Source organism: Lepidochelys olivacea (assembly GCF_965140295.1).
Source record: "Lepidochelys olivacea isolate rLepOli2 genome assembly, chromosome: 6".
Classification (NCBI taxonomy): domain Eukaryota; kingdom Metazoa; phylum Chordata; order Testudines; family Cheloniidae; genus Lepidochelys; species Lepidochelys olivacea.
The window spans coordinates 49,669,704-49,688,515 of record NC_140416.1 but is presented as its reverse complement, the minus strand read 5'-3'; the positions used below and the strand labels follow the sequence as shown (position 1 = coordinate 49,688,515).

At 42.7% G+C, this 18,812-nt stretch overlaps 1 protein-coding gene across 1 annotated transcript; it reads left to right on the top strand.

Moving 5' to 3' along the window:
- Positions 1-9,433: 9,433 nt before the first annotated feature.
- Positions 9,434-11,400, top strand: LOC311521466 (uncharacterized protein; the record flags this gene model as incomplete). The annotated part of the gene is made up of 2 exons (XM_084629800.1): positions 9,434-10,271; positions 10,859-11,400. The coding sequence occupies exons 1-2, from the start codon at positions 9,689-9,691 to the stop codon at positions 11,398-11,400; spliced, it is 1,125 nt and encodes a 374-aa protein (XP_084485926.1). The 5' UTR covers positions 9,434-9,688.
- Positions 11,401-18,812: the final 7,412 nt, after the last annotated feature.

Here is an 18,812-nt window from a genome sequence, read left to right as displayed (position 1 = left end):
TGGATTGCACCCAGGAGCAACTTAAAACCCTCAAAACACTGTGACATTTAAAAATTGACACTTGGCTATCAGATTCAAAATTAAGCTCTGCATAGAACCTTAAATATGAAATCAGTGGGGGATGCCTTCACACGCTAATTAAGGCAATCAGGGCCCTACGACTCCCTCACATGAGAATTCCTCCTATGGCTCTTCCCCTGCAACATGGCCCACCCGTCTTTGAGGGCTGAGAGCCACGCACACAAGACCTGTCTGCTAGGAATGTGGTAGAGCATTTCCTTTCTACGGGAAGGCTGGGACTAGTAATGGAGGAAGAGGAAGGATGTGGCTCCCATCCAGCTAAATAGAATATTCTGTGTAGCACATATGCCAAATCTACCTCAGCGTAGCCAAAATAGGATGGTAGTAGCAAGAGCCCTACCATAATCTTCTGCTGTCATAGTGTTGACAGTTACCTTCAGTCAGTTACCCCATTAAGATAAATAAATGGGACAAAACACCTCTCTTAGAGCTACTGTTTCAGGTTGTCTGCAGACTCAGGTAGGCATCAATGCATTGCCTAGCCTGGGATGATATTTTGAAGCTTTTTCACAACCACGAGGGCAAGAAACAATTTTTTTTACATGAAAATTAAGATTCTGATACCTCTTGACTTTTGAGGGTATAAGCTTCTGAATGTACCTGCAGTGCTTCAGCCAGAGCTGGCTACGTGTGCAGATCAAAACATAAATGATCTTAACGTTCTAAAAATGTGATCATTTCCTTAACAATTTTACAGTGTGAAACTGAGGGATTTTTCAGTTTTAAGGGTCACGTGCGTGAATAATCATTCAAAATTTCTGAATTTTTTACTCGATCTTCAAATCAGAACTGTTCACATCTTCAGATTATAGTGGATTAATTTTGCATTTATAGATAACGCATTGTAAAGAGGTTATCCAGGTTTTACAGATATTATCACTGGGGGAGCATAAAAGAAACCATCTAATTTGATCTGAAATTATGGCAGTTAAAAGGATTCAAAGATTCAGACAGTCAGTAATCAGCTAGTTAGAAACAGGCAGTGCAGAAAGCATCCCATCCCATAACCAGAAGGGTTTTCAAGTTCGTTAGTGTGCACGTGTATTACTATTCACTGCAAATGGGGTGCAAGTTTAAAAAAAAAATCAGGAGCACTAGGTGAGGAAAACATAAGGGTTAGACCTTGTTACTGTAATGTACTATAATTAGACTGGCTAACTGGACTAGGGTACAACATTTAAATGATGATGCTGAGAATAAAATCTTTCACAGAATAGTGGAAATAAAGCAAAACACAGTTTAAAAACATCTGCTTTTAAGACAGTTTACAGTAGCAATCAGATACTGCATTTATGTATAATCTTGTATCTCAAAAGATTTTACAAGAATGCATGGGTTAATATTCTTAACGCCCCTACAAGCGGCTGTATTCTGATGCAGGCAGGAGCCAAGTGTACAAAGAGGCAAACATGATTTATAAGTGCTTTATTACAGATCATTTGGAAGCAACACAGTCAGTCAGCACTCCTTCCAGGAGCAGTGAGGTACTTATTGGAATCTGTGCATCTTTTGAGCACTATCCTTCACTACTATAGTTTGGGCCAGATTCTAGTAGGTGTAAATGACCAAAGTTCTGTTGATGTCAATAAAAGTTTGTCTATTTTCAGCAGCTGAGGGTCTGGCCCCTTATTTGTACTTTTTATTTTAATGAAGATAATAGGGAAAATATATCAAACCTTCCCTGTGTTGCCAACTTGACACTAAATGTCCCTAATGCTTAGTTATCAGCTTACACACTGTCATATTGTTCCTCTTAATCCCCAAAGAGCCTTTGCTGGGAGGGAACTACCTCTTCTTAAGTTTGTGTGCCTTACTTTTCCCATAAAAACAGGTCATCATGTTGGCCATTATTGCTATGTCCTTTAGTTGCTAGTGGATGATGTTGTATGTTATTTTTTTAATAATGTGCCTTAACAAAAGTTCTGTACTTATGGAATTTGCGATAGTGGAAGCTGATTACAAAATTTGAAAATCTGAACAGATTTTGAAAGAGAAAAAAAAAAGAAAAAATGTGCAAGCCAACTTCATCTGCTCTATTTCCTCTATAATTCTCTTACGGACAGTTAAGAGTATCAGATGTTCTGAAATCTCCTGTTTGATACTGGCTGATTGTTTCTCCCTGAAACCCAGGTGAAATTCAGGTCAGTCCATTTTACTCCACCTGATTGCTCAGCTGGAAAAACAACTGAATGGTGCCTCAGATGGCTCAGATTGAGCCCCAAGTGACATTTTCAGCTTGAAAATAACACTCTTATTCAATTAGTCCAGTGTGTGTGTGGGGCGGGGGGAATGCAACTGCATTTAGTAAGCAAACCCTACAATTTGAGACTATTTTGTCAATTTCATGCAACTCAGACTTCTCCCTAAGGCCAACAAAATGGGCTTTGATTTGTTTTATTTTTCTAAAACAACACGTGTATTTCTATTTGATACTTTAGTCAGTGGGCTTTTCTTTGCTGTATTGTTAACTCAAGGTACAACTTGGAATTTGCTCCTAACTTGATTACTGTTCGTACACAGTAATATTTAGCTCATGTTAATTGGTGCCGTAAACCCAAGCTAGCTGGACTGTTGTGGGGGATGGCGGGCAGGTATAGACTGATGCTGAAGCTAGTAATAATGCAGTGATGGAGACCAGCTTGAATTACAAGTCATCAACTGCTAGTCCCATCGCTCAGTTCTGCTAATCAAATCACTCTGTGTACCTCCAGTGTATTGCAGTGTGATCACACTCACTAGAGCTAGGCTAACTTGAGTGTATTAACTTAACTGTTGCAGTGGAGACAAGCCCAAGGAAAGAGTAACTGGGAAATGGTGATTATGAAATAAAGCTTTAACTATATAAAAAGCATTGTTGTAAACTGAGAGATAGCATAGTCCAGTAGATAGGCCAGTGGACTGGAAGTCAGAAGATTTGAATTCTATTCCTGGCTTTTCCTGTTGTGGGATCTTGGGTAAGTCATCACCTTTCCATGCCTCTGTTTAACTTCCCATCCTTTGTCTATTTAAGGGATGTCTAACTGAGGAGGATTCCAGAGTAGCTGTTGCAGATGAACTCCATATGTAGATGCTCTTACCTGGAAAAAGAGTGCCTTATTCTAAATTAGCTTATTCCACTTTGGATTTCTTTTAACACATCCTATCTCATTCCAGATTAGCTTCCATGTGTAGGCAAACTACTAGAGTCTAAAGGCTTTGGGGCAGGGATGTTCTCCTAGTGTGTGTTTGTACAGTTGCTTGAGGAATAGAATGCCAGTCTGCAATTTGGGCCTCTGGGCACTACTGTAAACAAGTGATGTCAATTTCACTGTAAGTAGTTGGAGCAACTGACTCATCAGTGTGACATTTTCTTGGGGTGCCCAGAACTATGGGTCACCTAGTTACCACTAAAAAGAAAAGGAGTACTTGTGGCACCTTAGAGACTAACAAATTTATTTGAGCATAAGCTCCACTGTGCCTTTGCAACAGAGAGACTTTCTGGGGTTACACACTATATCAGTTCCCTGGCAGTTAGCCACCCAGACAATCTCATCCAAAGCTGTGCCAGCCTTTACTTTTCCTTGAAGATAACACTGAGTGCACCCCAGTTCCCGGGCCCTCTGGAAGAACATTCCTCTGGAGTATCTAGCTCTTGCCACTGGACACTTACAGAAATTACCAGTTTTGCTATTTCCAAAGAGACAGTGCACACACCAGCTTGTTTGATTCAACTACGAATTCAAGCTCTGCTGAATATTACAGATTGGAGATCTACTTATGATAAAACAAACAGAGAGATTTAAGTGATAATGAATAAGGATATGTTGACTAATAAAACTAAAGTATAACACGTTTCTAAGACACTAAACATAACTTTTGCAGGCTAAAATCTTTGTCTACGATAAGCTTCTCAACTAAAGCAACCTCTCAGCATCTCTGGCCCCCAGGGGCCAGGATCCAGCTTTCATGGATGAAATAAACCTGTCCTTTTTTGCTCCTTCAGTGATGGACAAGAAATGTTTTTTTGCTTCTCCTTATATCCCGATCCTCCAACTGATAGAGAATCCTCTGTGATTTTAGTCTCTGTTGTCTTCCTATAAGGGATTTCACATTCCCTGTCAACCTGTTTTGGCTTTTACAATGTTTGATCTACATCAGAAACCTAGGCAGACAGGTAAATCAACATTCCTTTGTCTAGAACAACCTTGTTGATCAATCCTGCCTGGTTACATAATTTAAATATATTTAAATATTTTAGTACATACATACAACTTCTTGAATAACACTCATACATACATCTTGCAATGCTTATGATGACCAGTATGATATAAGCTTTCATTTGACACTTCCTACCCTGTTCCTTATAGATAAATACTATGACAGAAATGTGTTAGGTGTGATAAGTTTGTCAGGCCTGATAGGAATTGCTGAGCTAGAGCAGTGAACCACCAATGGCTCTCTGTTTCATGGTCAGGAAAGACTAACATTACTAAATATTTAGAGCCTGGTCAAATAATATCTATGGAGCTAGGGTGTCATGATAGCAATGTACCAGTGTGAGATGGATATAAAACCTGACACTGAGATGTACAATTCTTTTCTCAGGCTAGGGTCCTAAAGATGGAGAAAGCTTGTTGACGGAGGTAGCATGAGTAAAAGACACATTTAGACTATTATCAGGGGACAGTTCCAAAGAGTAAGATCTCTTAGAAAGGGGGATTATTTCCAAAGGGAAATGGTGGGAGCTCCAGCATTTGAGACACTTAAAATAGACTCAATAGGCCATTAAACAAGCTACAACAGGAAACATTTCTGCACCGGCAGGAATGGACTAAGTAATCTCATCCATCAACAATAGTTAAGCAGATGACTGGATACAGCACCACAATGATGGGAACAACTGTGATTTAAGTGGAAGACTTCCTGACACAAGATATGTAAATCATGCATATAACCAGATACCTCAGACTTGTGGGCCACATTCATAGGTGAATTACATTGATAGAGTTTGCAGTCTATACTCGAGTTTTGGAAACAAATTCCTTGATTCTTTTGCCTTTTGAGAAAAGACTTTCCCAAAACAGCACGCAGCATTTAAACCAGGGGTGGGCAAACTACGGCCCAGGGGCCGCATCCGGCCCTTCAGACGTTTTAATCTGGCCCTCAAGCTCCTGCCGGGGAGCAGGGTCCAGGGCTTCCCCCACTCCAGTGCTCCAGCCAGGGGCTTGCCGCACTCCAAGCATGCTGTGGTTTCGTGTGGCTCCTGGAAGCAGCGGCATGTCCCCCCATCAGGCTCCTATGCGTAAAGGCAGCCAGGGGGTTCCGAATGCTGCCACTGCCCCAAACGCCGTCCCCACAGGTCCCATTGGCTGGGAACTATGGCCAATGGGACCTGCAGGGGCAATGTCTGCGGACGGGGCAGTGCACTGAGCTGCCTGGCTGCGCCTTTATGTAGGACCCTGAGGTGGGACATGCCGCTGCTTCCGGGAGCTGTTTCTTTTTCTCTACCTGTTGGTATAGAAGGATAGGATAGATAATCCCATGTTGGAACTAGATGTCCATGGTGTGATTTATTGGAGTGCATTTATCATTTCACTGTGACTGTAGGGCCTGAGACAAATTGAGTCCGTCAGCCTTTATCTTTTCATTTCTATTTGCTTGTCAAAAAACTGAAATAATAGAAAGAAAGGGGAATTGCCTAGGAAGGTAGCCAAGGTGAAAGTCAAGCTACAGGGACTCTGCCTTTAAAGTATCTTTTCCACATTCTATTCAGTCGAAGCCCAAATCCTATTCAAACAGGAGACAGAAAATTTGTCCAGTTTAACATATATATATACGTATAAACATGAACATAGGAATATATGTGTACAGTTTTTGCATTAAGACTCTGCTACTGTATTAGAAAAGAATACGAGGGGTTAAAGGTGAAAAATTCAGCCCAAAGACACAGTTAACATTTTCCTTGCTTCAGCTGAATATTTACATAATATGCAATTGACTGTCAAAAAGAGAGATCCTATAGCCGAGGGAATCCAGTGGACTGATTTATTTTATAACAGCTGGCAACAAGGGAAAGAAAGGTTCTATTTCTGTGAAACAATATGAATTCAGCATACAAAGTCCAGGCTACTGCTATTGGTATTGCTGATGTACTAATTGCTACAGTAAGTATGTTGCGTAGAGGATGAGATAAAATGTGATGGACCTCAAATGATTCCTCGGTTGATTTCAGATAAATTGCTCTAATCATAAGACCTGTCCTGTGAAATACTGAACACTTCCAGCAAGATGCTGACTGCCTTCAACTCCTATTGGCTTCAACTGGGTACAGTGTCTTTTTAACTTGAAAATCAAGGTGGAAATCTCATGAGATTTTCTCATAAGAATTTCCACTGCTGTCTAGCTTCAATTGGTTTAGGTAAACTATTAAAAAGTCTCCCCAGAGATTAAAAAGTGTTAACATGACCCTGTAACTTTCAAAATTAAACAGTTTTAAACAAGGGTTGGGGGTTTGATATACAGAGACCTCAGCCTGCTTATATGATGGCAAACACAGCATTACACATCTTTTAATCTTTTATTAAAGATATAGAAAAGAAGGAAAAAAGTTAAAGTATTAGAAAGGTAAAATATTAAGTAAGGCTTTCATTTTAACAACTTCCCTTGTTCACTTTCCTTTTAGAAGGAAACCTCCCAATTGAGAGATTCTTAAATGGTATTAAAGGTGGTAATCACTGTACTTCTTGGGGAAAAGAGCAAAAGGTGGTTGAGATGGGCTGGAGCTCTTATTATTGCTATTGTTGTTAAAGTATGGTCCCATTTCCTAGAAGACAAAACAAGACAAACACATACAAGAAAAGAAAGAAGAGAACAGCAATGATGGAAAATGCAGCTTTTGTCTCTTGGGTTGAGTCTCACTTGCAAGCTTCTTGCTGGAAAATAACAGACACGGTGCATGATCTTAATATCAGCCACTCCTAGACCTGGCAAATTTTTACTGCAGTTGGGCTGCATAGGGCATTGCTTTTAGCTGCCCCTTTCTGGTCACAGGCTTACAGCAATGTTGCAAAATAAACAGTCTTGGTGGGCTGAGTCAGACTCTTATTGATAGAAGGCAAAAAAAGAAGGATAGAAAAGAGAAAAAATAAGATGGAGAAAAAAAAAGCCATGTGTGTGAGAGAGAGAGAGTCTCACATCCCAGGTGGTGACTGGAATTTTGCTGCAGCTGGTGGAGATGGTGATGTCATCTGGTCCCACTCTCTTGTTCAGTCTGTTCAGGATGTCTTTCAGTATCAGGATGAAGAAGACACAATGGTGTCATGCTGGATCCCAGGGTCCCAGAGGATGGAGGGGGTGGCAGACATGATGGTGAATCCCCTTCCCTATCTTTCAGTCAGCACTTGTCCACATTTACTTCTGTTTGTATTTTTTTTCCTCAAAAGTTTTATTTTTCCTTTTCTGTTTAGGAAAGTGATAGGTGGAATAGCCTGACCTCTCATTATTTTTTCTACCAATAAGGCCTAATTTCTAACACACCAATTTTGGTCCATTGGTTTCTGGTTTCCACACTTCTCTTGTTTATCAGGCATGATCTTAACATAGTCCTTGAATTATATTAGTAGGCCTTTCTGTTTCCTTCCATTTAATTTTTGCACCTTTTCCTATCAACATTTGGTGATTTAGGTTATTGTGACATTTTGTGAACTTTCATTCACTTTTTATAGTTGAGCACATACTCTGTGCCTCTCCAAACTCCCATTCCATTGGCAAACTTGTTGAAATGCAGAGATAACCAATCTCCAACATGTGCCATCTGCCAACATACTAGACATTTCAGAAACCTGTTTCAAAGCAAGGCACAGTGCACAGACAGCCCTACTAGCACTAACAGATTACTTCCTCAGGGCAACAAATAAGAAACGTACCTCAGTGCTCATACTACTTGGCTTTTCTAAAGCTTGCAACACAGTTGCAAACAAGGTGCTGCTGATCTAATAAAAAATACCTTGATCTTCCCAACAGAACACACAGCATCCTGCAGGGATCCATTCCATCCCTCTTCCTCCTCACCCACAAGACAGCATTTAAAGAGATCATGGGACACCTCAGGTTCTGCTGTTAACAATTTGCTGAGGACCCCCAGGTGTATATATCTTTTCCACATATTCAGCAGCCAGCACTAACACAACAATGTCATAATGCCTAACAGGGAATAGACTCAAACAAACATTTATAAATACAAGTTCATTTGTAGAGGATTTCAGAATGTAACAAATACTGTTTAAGGCTCTACATTTCTGATCACAGATCTTGATCCTCTAATACACACGAAAATTATCTGAGTGATAAGCATACCGTATCAATGGGAGCAATTTAAAATAAATGTGTGACAATATTGACTCCTCCTATCAGCCCCGTTTCTCATAGCAGAACAAAGCTGTACCAACTGGCTGGGCAGATTACTGATTCATTTTTAATATCTTGTTCACATGGTGAATAATTGTGAAAAATAAGTAGATGATGTAAACGCAATTTTTGACCATGTATAATGATACTTGGAGTAAATTATTCAATTTTGGCATTTTCAATAACTGCAAAAACATTCATAAATTTGAAAAAAGGGCATTGTAGTTACATGTGTACGCAGTTTGTCATTCATTACAACATAATTGCTCAGTTACTGTAATATTTATATTTTCTTCCATAATAGATTGATCCTCAGAGATAAACAGTATTTACATAATCTCCATCTCTGCTCACTGAATGGGCTGGCAAAACAGCACATGAAACAAAACGCTTTTCAGAAAGAATTTTGAAGGCTGAGTATTGACAATGGGGAAGGTAAATGCAATGGATCTCTATAGATTTTGCTTCATGTTTATTCATAATGAAATGCTAGCAACCCCTTTATTAATTCCTGTTCTTATGGGGTCTATACATCATCTATTGTGTACGAGAGCTAGACTTTGGAAGTCTTCAAAGCCTGCAATCACAGCCCCCTTGAGTTTAGGAGGCAACAAAAAAAAAGTAAAAAGGAATTTCAGTAGTGCAGGGTTTTTTGTTTTGCTTTAAGGCTATGGTTCTGTTTCTTGGAAAGAACCTTGAAAAGTAACACCTGCAAATTGTTGTAAGCTACTCACTAGGATTAAAAATCTAACCCTCATTTCCTCAGTGTGGGATTTTGTCCTCCTCTAATTGCTGGTATGCAGAAGAGATTAATGAGTCGACTATGACTAGCAGCTAAGGGAATTAGTGTTTTAGCTCAAGTGTTAGCCCTGGTCTACACTAGGACTTTAGGTCGAATTTAGCAACGTTAAATCGATTTAAACCTGCACCCGTCCACACAGTGAAGCCCTTTATTTCGACTTAAAGGGCTCTTAAAATCGATTTCCTTACTCCACCCCTGACAAGTGGATTAGCGCTTAAATCGACGTTCCCAGCTCGAATTTGGGGTACTGTGGACACAATTCGATGGTATTGGCCTCCAGGAGCTATCCCAGAGTGCTCCATTCTGACCGCTCTGGACAGCACTCTCAACTCAGATGCACTGGCCAGGTAGACAGGAAAAGAACCGCGAACTTTTGAATCTCATTTCCTGTTTGGCCAGCGTGGCAAGCTGCAGGTGACCATGCAGAGCTCATCAGCACAGGTGACCATGATGGAGTCCCAGAATCGCAAAAGAGCTCCAGCATGGACCGAACGGGAGGTACGGGATCTGATCGCTGTTTGGGGAGAGGAATCCGTGCTATCAGAACTCCGTTCCAGTTTTCGAAATGCCAAAACCTTTGTGAAAATCTCCCAGGGCATGAAGGACAGAGGCCATAACAGGGACCCGAAGCAGTGCCGCGTGAAACTGAAGGAGCTGAGGCAAGCCTACCAGAAAACCAGAGAGGCGAACAGCCGCTCTGGGTCAGAGCCCCAAACATGCCGCTTCTATGATGAGCTGCATGCCATTTTAGGGGGTTCAGCCACCACTACCCCAGCCGTGTTGTTTGACTCCTTCAATGGAGATGGAGGCAATACGGAAGCAGGTTTTGGGGACGAAGAAGATGAGGAGGAGGAGGAGGTTGTAGATAGCTCACAGCAAGCAAGCGGAGAAACCGGTTTTCCCGACAGCCAGGAACTGTTTCTCACCCTAGACCTGGAGCCAGTACCCCCCGAACCCACCCAAGGCTGCCTCCTGGACCCAGCAGGCGGAGAAGGGACCTCTGGTGAGTGTACCTTTTAAAATGCTATACATGGTTTAAAAGCAAGCATGTGAAAGGATTACTTTGCCCTGGCATTTGCGGTTCTCCTAGATGTAGTCCTAAAGCCTTTGCAAAAGGTTTCTGGGGAGGGCAGCCTTATTTCGTCCTTCATGGTAGGACACTTTATCACTCCAGGCCAGTAACACATACTCGGGAATCACTGTAGAACAAAGCATTGCAGTGTATGTTTGCTGGCATTCAACCAAAATCCGTTCTTTCTCTCTTTGTGTTATCCTCAGGAGAGTGAGATATAATTCATGGTCACCTGGTTGAAATAGGGTGCTTTTCTTCAGGGACACTCAGTATAGCCCATTCCTGCTGGGCTGTTTGCCTGTGGCTGAACAGAAATGTTCCCCTCTGTTAGCCACAGGGAGGGGGGAAGGTTGAAGGGGTAGTCACGCGGTGGGAGGAGGCAAAATGCGACCTTGTAACGAAAGCACATGTGCTATGTATGTAATGTTAACAGCAAGGTTTACCCTGAAAGAGTGTAGCGACTGTTTTATAAAATGTGTCTTTTTAAATACCGCTGTCCCTTTTTTTTTCTCCACCAGCTGCATGTGTTTCAATGATCACAGGATCTTCTCCTTCCCAGAGGCTAGTGAAGCTTAGAAAGAAAAAAAAACGCACTCGCGATGAAATGTTCTCCGAGCTCATGCTGTCCTCCCACACTGACAGAGCACAGACGAATGCATGGAGGCAAATAATGTCAGAGTGCAGGAAAGCACAAAATGACCGGGAGGAGAGGTGGAGGGCTGAAGAGAGTAAGTGGCGGGCTGAAGAGAGTAAGTGGCGGGCTGAAGACAGGGCTGAAGTTCAAATGTGGCGGCAGCGTGATGAGAGGAGGCAGGATTCAATGCTGAGGCTGCTGCAGGACCAAACCAGAATGCTCCAGTGTATGGTTGAGCTGCAGCAAAGGCAGCTGGAGCACAGACTGCCACTGCTGCCCCTCTGTAACCAACCGCCCTCCTCCCCAAGTTCCATAGCCTCCACACCCAGACGCCCAAGAACGCGGTGGGGGGGCCTCCAGCCAACCAGCCACTCCACAACAGAGGATTGCCCAAAAAAAAGAAGGCTGTCATTCAATAAATTTTAAAGTTGTAAACTTTTAAAGTGCTGTGCTTAAAGTGTTGTGTGGCATTTTCCTTCCCTCCTCCACCACCCCTCCTGGGATACCTTGGTAGTCATCTCCCTATTTGTGTGATGAATGAATAACGAATGCATGACTGTGAAGCAGCAATGACTTTATTGCCTCTGCAAGCGGTGATTAAAGGGAGGAGGGGAGGCTGGTTAGCTTACAGGGAAGTAGAGTGAACCAAGGGGCGGGGGGTTTCATCAAGGAGAAACAAACAGAACTTTCACACTGTAGCCTGGCCAGTCATGAAACTGGTTTTCAAAGCTTCTCTGATGCGTACCGCGCCCTCCTGAGCTCTTCTAACCGCCCTGGTGTCTGGCTGCGCGTAACCAGCAGCTAGGCGATTTGCCTCAGCCTCCCACCCCGCCATAAACGTCTCCCCCTTACTCTCACAGATATTGTGGAGCACACAGCAAGCAGTAATAACAGTGGGAATATTGGTTTCGCTGAGGTCTAAGCGAGTCAGTAAACTGCGCCAGCGCACCTTTAAACGTCCAAATGCACATTCTACCACCATTCTGCACTTGCTCAGCCTGTAGTTGAACAGCTCCTGACCACTGTCCAGGCTGCCTGTGTACGGCTTCATGAGCCATGGCATTAAGGGGTAGGCTGGGTCCCCAAGGATACATATAGGCATTTCAACATCCCCAACAGTTATTTTCTGGTCTGGGAAGAAAGTCCCTTCCTGCAGCTTTTAAAACAGACCAGAGTTCCTGAAGATGCGAGCATCATGCACCTTTCCCGGCCATCCCACGTTGATGTTGGTGAAACGTCCCTTGTGATCCACCAGAGCTTGCAGCACTATCGAAAAGTACCCCTTGCGGTTTATGTACTCGCCGGCTTGGTGCTCTGGTGCCAAGATAGGGATATGGGTTCCGTTTATAGCCCCACCACAGTTAGGGAATCCCATTGCAGCAAAGCCATCCACTATGACCTGCACATTTCCCAGGGTCACTACCCTTGATATCAGCAGATCTTTGATTGCGTGAGCTACTTGCATCACAGCAGCCCCCACAGTAGATTTGCCCACTCCAAATTGATTCCCAACTGACCGGTAGCTGTCTGGCATTGCAAGCTTCCACAGGGCTATCGCCACTCGCTTCTCAACTGTGAGGGCTGCTCTCATCCTGGTATTCATGCGCTTCAGGGCAGGGGAAAGCAAGTCACAAAGTTCCATGAAAGTGCCCTTACGCATGCGAAAGTTTCGCAGCCACTGGGAATCGTCCCAGACCTGCAACACTATGCGGTCCCACCAGTCTGTGCTTGTTTCCCGAGCCCAGAATCGGCGTTCCACAGCATGAACCTGCCCCATTAGCACCATGATGCATGCATTGGCAGGGCCCATGCTTTCAGAGAAATCTGTGTCCATGTCCTGATCACTCACGGGACCGCGCTGACGTCGCCTCCTCGCCCGGTATCGCGTTGCCATGTTCTGGTGCTGCATATACTGCTGGATAATGCGTGTGGTGGTTGATGTGCTCCTAATTGCCAAAATGAGCTCAGCGGCCTCCATGCTTGCCTTGGTATGGCGTCCGCACAGAAAAAAGGCGCGGAACGATTGTCTGCCGTTGCTCTGACGGAGGGAGGGGTGACTGACGACACGGCTTACAGGGTTGGCTTCAGGGAGCTAAAATCAACAAAGGGTGTGCCTGTACATCAAGGAGTATTTCAGGCAGGACTGCACGGAGGGTTCCAATAAGAAATGGTGCACCAAAGTTATCGTTGTTATTGGAACAAGGAGGTTAGCCTGGCCTCTGATTGATACATGGCTAGATTAACCTCGCTGCGCCTTCTCTGTGACTGACTGCAGTGTGATCTAGACAGGGGAGGAGGAAAATGAGTACAAAACAAATCTGGTCTATTTCTTGTTCTGACCCACTCCATCTATCCTTTACATCTTTGGCTGGCAGCAGACAAAAAAGGCGTGAAATGATTGTCTGCCCTTGCTTTCACGGGGGGAGGGAGGGTGGGAACGGGGTCCTGACGATATGTACCCAGAACCACCCGCGACAATGTTTTAGCCCCATCAGGCATTGGGATATCAACCCAGAATTCCAATGGGCAGCGGAGACTGCGGGAACTGTGGGATAGCTACCCACAGTGCAACGCTCCGGAAGTCGACGCTTGCCTCGGTACTGTGGAAGCGCTCCGCCGAGTTAATGCACTTAATGCACTTAGAGCATTTTCTGTGGGGACACACACACTCGAATATATAAAACCGATTTAAAAAAAAACGACTTCTATAAATTCGACCTAATTTCGTAGTGTAGACATACCCATAGATGCTGAAGCTTTTTAGTAGAAGGGACCAGAGTTGCATGGTCAAAGTTTGTTGTGGATTTTTCCTGACAATCACTGTTTTATTCATAGCCCAACAGAGTTGGCTGTTGGGATCTGGAAAACCCATAGCAGTATGTCCCTTTGGTTTTTTAGAGATCCTATATGAATCCACAGCTGTAGGAAGGCAGGAATCCTTACTTTGGTGCCATCTGAAGGACTTGGGTTCTTGCCATATAGAGCTCATTGGAGTATGTGTCCCCTAAATTTTTACAGTAATTATACTGTAGGAAAGCAGGATCATTAGCATTATTATTTAACATTTCTATATACTGCCATAGGTGTGAATAGAGCTTGACAGAGAATGAACATGTGTTCCCCGTCCTTAGGGCATAAAATCAAGGTCAGATACCACGACTTAATTCAGGGAAAGACATGTAGCAATGTGAATAAACTGGCATGGCTCTTGAGTGGAGGTTAGAACTGGGTCACAGGCAGTGACAGAAAGGGACCAAAGCACTCTCTTGAGATGTGGAAGTTTGCAGGATGAGGCAGCTGCAATCTGGTGCTCCAAAACCCTGAAAGAACCATGTTCCATTTCTGCACAATAAAGGAGTTCTTATAGGTGTGGAAGGAGCCTGCCTTGTGGAGCTCCGATGCCTAGCATGAATCAGAGTAGGAAGAGGGAGCTGGAGAGGGTGACTGTATGGCAAGTGGGATCAGGAAAGATAGTCCATGGATAGGGAGCATCCTGGGAGAAGGTGAGATATTTCTTATGGCAATAGGAAACAAAAGGGGCATGAAAGGAAACAGAGGTGATAAAACTTTGAGCCTGAGCATGTGTGGCTAGAAACAAGGGAGGAGATATAGGAAACAGCAGAACCATATGTAAGGAGTAGGAGTTTAATTTTCATGAAGTGGCGGTAGTGTGGGTGGGAAATAAGCAAGAAAATGGTCTCAAAGAGAAGGCAATATGCTGTGAGTGGTGAGAGAGGCAACGAGGTTGTTGACAGCATTGCAGATTGACTGGATGGTGGAGGAGGACATGCAAGGTAAGCCAGAGAGAAGGCTGCATTAGTCTAGGCAAGAAACATAAAGGTCTAGGCAAGACTTTTGACAGTAGGGATGAGGGGAGAGAGGGACAAAAGAATGTGAAAGTTGGCATGTGAGCTTTCAGGTCCACAACAATTTTCTGGCATGCTGATGGAACAGAACCCATTTATGGCACACAGTCAATTCAGTCTGGAGTGCAAACCCATCCAGATTTTTAATTTTAACTCTGAATTTCTTTGCTTCTGTAAGTGAGACAGTAAGGCCAGCTTTTCCCATTGCTGTATTCTTTCCCCCAGCTCTTGATACCAGGATATTTTTCATACTGCTAAGCATAAAATGAGTTGACATTGTATTACGAATTCTCATTTTTACTGGCATAAATGAGAACATAAAAAAGTACCATAGCTGTGCTTGCAAAGCCTGTCTGATTGTTTGGCTTTTCAAAACCACAGACATGCTAAGCAGGCCTGCTGCCTAGTAAAACTAAAGAGTTAAATATTGATTTGATTCTTCTGTTTTTAATCCCAAATTCTACTTCAGAACTTTGCTATGGTACAGTAGGAATCTTATAAATATTTCCACAGCAGGTTGGCCAATGCAGTTTTTCCTATTAAAATGTCATTGTTTCCTCCAGTAGGACAAGGTGTTACCAGTTATGCTTAGAAGGTTTTTTTCCTACATAGATCTCAAAACACTTCACAGAGGAAATGAGTATCATTACCCCTAATTTACAGATGGATAAACTGGGCAGAAAGGTAAAATGATTTGCCCAAGGTCTCACAAAAGTTCAGTGGCAGAGCTAGGAATATAATTCAGGACTCCTCATTCCCAGTCCAATGCCCTGTCCACCAGACCACTCTATCTGTCATCATATGGCACGAATCTCATAGTTAGCATAAATAACTTAAGGATAGGACTTCTGACATGAGTGTGAGGAACAGTATTTGTTCCACACATTCTGTTGTGTTAAGTGATAGATCCCGATACCAAAACAACCATGAGACTTTTATTTCATACACTTACGGTGAGTATTAATGAAGGACAATGATGACCTTGCATTTATTTCATAGCTTTCATTCAAATATTTCTCAAACACTTTATAGACTTTTACTGATTACACCATTTGTGAGACCAGTGTTGGCAAGCCCTCTCTGTGCTGAGCTCCCACTGAAGTCCATGGAATGTCTACAGGCAGAGGGCTTTCAGGATCAGGCCTGAAAAATAAAGAAATCACTGGCCCAAAAATGAGGAGCAGACATATGGACAGAAACATCATGACTGTTTAACATCTCAAAAGCATCACCACACCTCTGCAACTACTAAGATAGAAAATGAAGAATAAAAATTCATTTGAAAGGTACAGGATTAATAATTACTCAGATTGGAATTTGATCAGGACTGTAGTACTCACAACCCTAATCTTGCAAAGAGGGATATGGAATCTTTAATGAATGTGATAATCCATGTTACATACAGTATATGGGCCTGTTCCCAAACCCATAAAGTCCGTGGGAATCTCTCAGCGTATTTCAGTGGGATTTGGATCAGTCCCTATATTGCTTAGTAAGTATATTATACGAACATCCATAGCAAAATTCTGGCATTAAAATTAAGAATGGAAATGAGGCATAGGGCCAAATCTTGGTCATTATAGTCAGATAAGTAATAACAGTGGTTTCACCTGAAATTCACAAACAGAATGTCTGTATGTACATATTGTGATTGTATCTACATAGTCAAGCCACTTGTTAGTCTAAGTATCTTGTCTATTCAATAGCAGAAGGAAGAACATTGTGCAAGTCAGTGAGGGTCCCAGGCAGTCTGCAAAGGAGGAACACTTATAGTCATTAGCAACACATCTGATCACTCCACACCTGAAATGACTGAGCTTTACTCAAAGCTGGGGGCTGGGCTGTTAGATCTATCACAAGGTAAAAATTTGGCTACGTTTGTAGCTTGTTCTTGACACCTTGTATGCCACTCAGAGGTGATATTAGGAGAATTGTCCAAACAGGGTGCCTTGAGCTAAAACAGTGGCTCAGTAGATTAAACATCTTTAAACAGTGGTAGATGTGGCAGGGGTAGATGTGGCATGACTAGTACCTTAAGAAGCAAATTCTGCAAGGTGACTTATAACCTGATGTCAGTAGGGTGATGATCAACAGGACCAGCAGCCAGGCCATGTTAGTCAGTCCTATGGTACATTTTATTATACACACAGTTTCATTCAGATGGATGTCTGCTAATCCTGTGTGGAAAATGCTGAGGAACACTAGGGAGCAATACTCTGCTACAGAACAGCACAAGGCAAGCCCAGAATTTCTCAGTATCTCTGCATTGGCTCCTCATGTAGAACCAGCTAGTTTGCTGAGAAAGTTGTTTCTTGTCTTTATTTTCAGCAAAGTGTTGGTAAAATGTTCCTTGAAAGTCAAGGTACAGTTCAATATAACACCTAGACACATAGGTTTTGAGTCATGGGGTAGCTTGTGCCCTGAATGGCCCTGTTGTTTGGCCCTTGTGTGATATAGATGGAAGCAGCTGGAAACTCTCTTTTTGATACTAGGTTAAAGTTTCCATCTTTTGCATGTCAGCATTCAGAACTTCTAGCTAACAGAAACCCTGGTCCCGTACTGCTAGACCGATGTCATCTGTATAAACAGAATGCCTGGCAGTGATGTTGGGAATATCATTTGTGAAGAGGCTGAAAAGTATCAGTGCTAGAACTGAACCTTGAGACAGTTATGTTGAGACCTCCTGTAGCTGTTTTTTTGTCCAAGTGAAACTTGGAACCTGAGGTCTCTCAGAAACAGTTCCATAGCCATGACAACCCACTTCAGTAGGACCAATGTATGCCAGTAGACCCTGTATGCCAGATCATGTCATAAGCACAGTGAAGTCTAGGAATACTGTTCGTGTTTTCAGCCTGGTCTGAAAGCCATTGTGGTGACTGCCAGCACTTGATCACAAGGACTGTGGTTTTGTCTCAAACCTACTTGACCTACACTGAGGATGTCATCAATGGTGGGGGCAATTCTTTGAAGGATACATTTTTCAAGTAATGTGTACATGCAGCTTAGCAAAGGGTGTGGGGGCCAGTAACTTGTTGCAAATCATTGTTCTTTCTCAGGTTCTGGCTATTACTTTTGCTTTGTGTCAGATTTTAGGTATATTATTTTCCTGGATGACTCTTGATAGAAAGATGTCTATCTATTGTCTGTTAGTTTTTCCCAGTTTCTTCAGGGATTTGGAAGGGAGATATTATCAAGCCCCCAGCCTTTACCTGTTTTCAATATTTTAGTTGTTCTTTCTATTTCATCTGCAGTGAAAGTCCGGAAGTATTCTTGGATTTCTATTTCATCTTCAGTGAAAGTCCAGAAGTATTCTTGGATTTCAGGTAGATACTGTTTATATTGCCATCATTACTTTTTTAACTCTCCTTCATACTTTTTGCCCTTATCTGCCTTTGTGACATTTATTAGGTGGGTAGCAATGAATGCTGGGGGCTTCTGAACAGCATCAAGTTTTCTGATTAGAATCTAGGATTTGCAACTGGATCTTGACATATTTAATTCAGCGATAGCCTGTTCCCATCTTGCTCTCCTAGAACCATAGAAGCGGTCTAAAAGTTGTGTGGTAATGTCTGGATCACCACTTTCTTCATATTGCTTGAGGAGTTCTGCACATTTCTCATCAAGGTTCTATTATGAACCTCTTGGAATTGACTTGGTGGCAGCTTTGTAAATGGCTTTTGTGAACTTCATGTAAGCTTCTTCAATAGAGATGTGTGGGATACAAGCTGTCATAAATATAAAGCGAAGGGTAATCACCTTTCTGTATACAGTGCTATAAAATCCCTCCTGGCCAGAGGCAAAATCCTTTCACCTGTAAAGGGTGAAGAAGCTAAGGTAACCTCACTGGCACCTGACCCAAAATGACCAATGAGGGGACAAGATACTTTCAAATCTGGAGGAGGGGGGGAAATATTTTTGTCTGTCTGTGTGATACCTTTGCCGGGAACAGATCAAGGATGCAAGCTCTCCAAC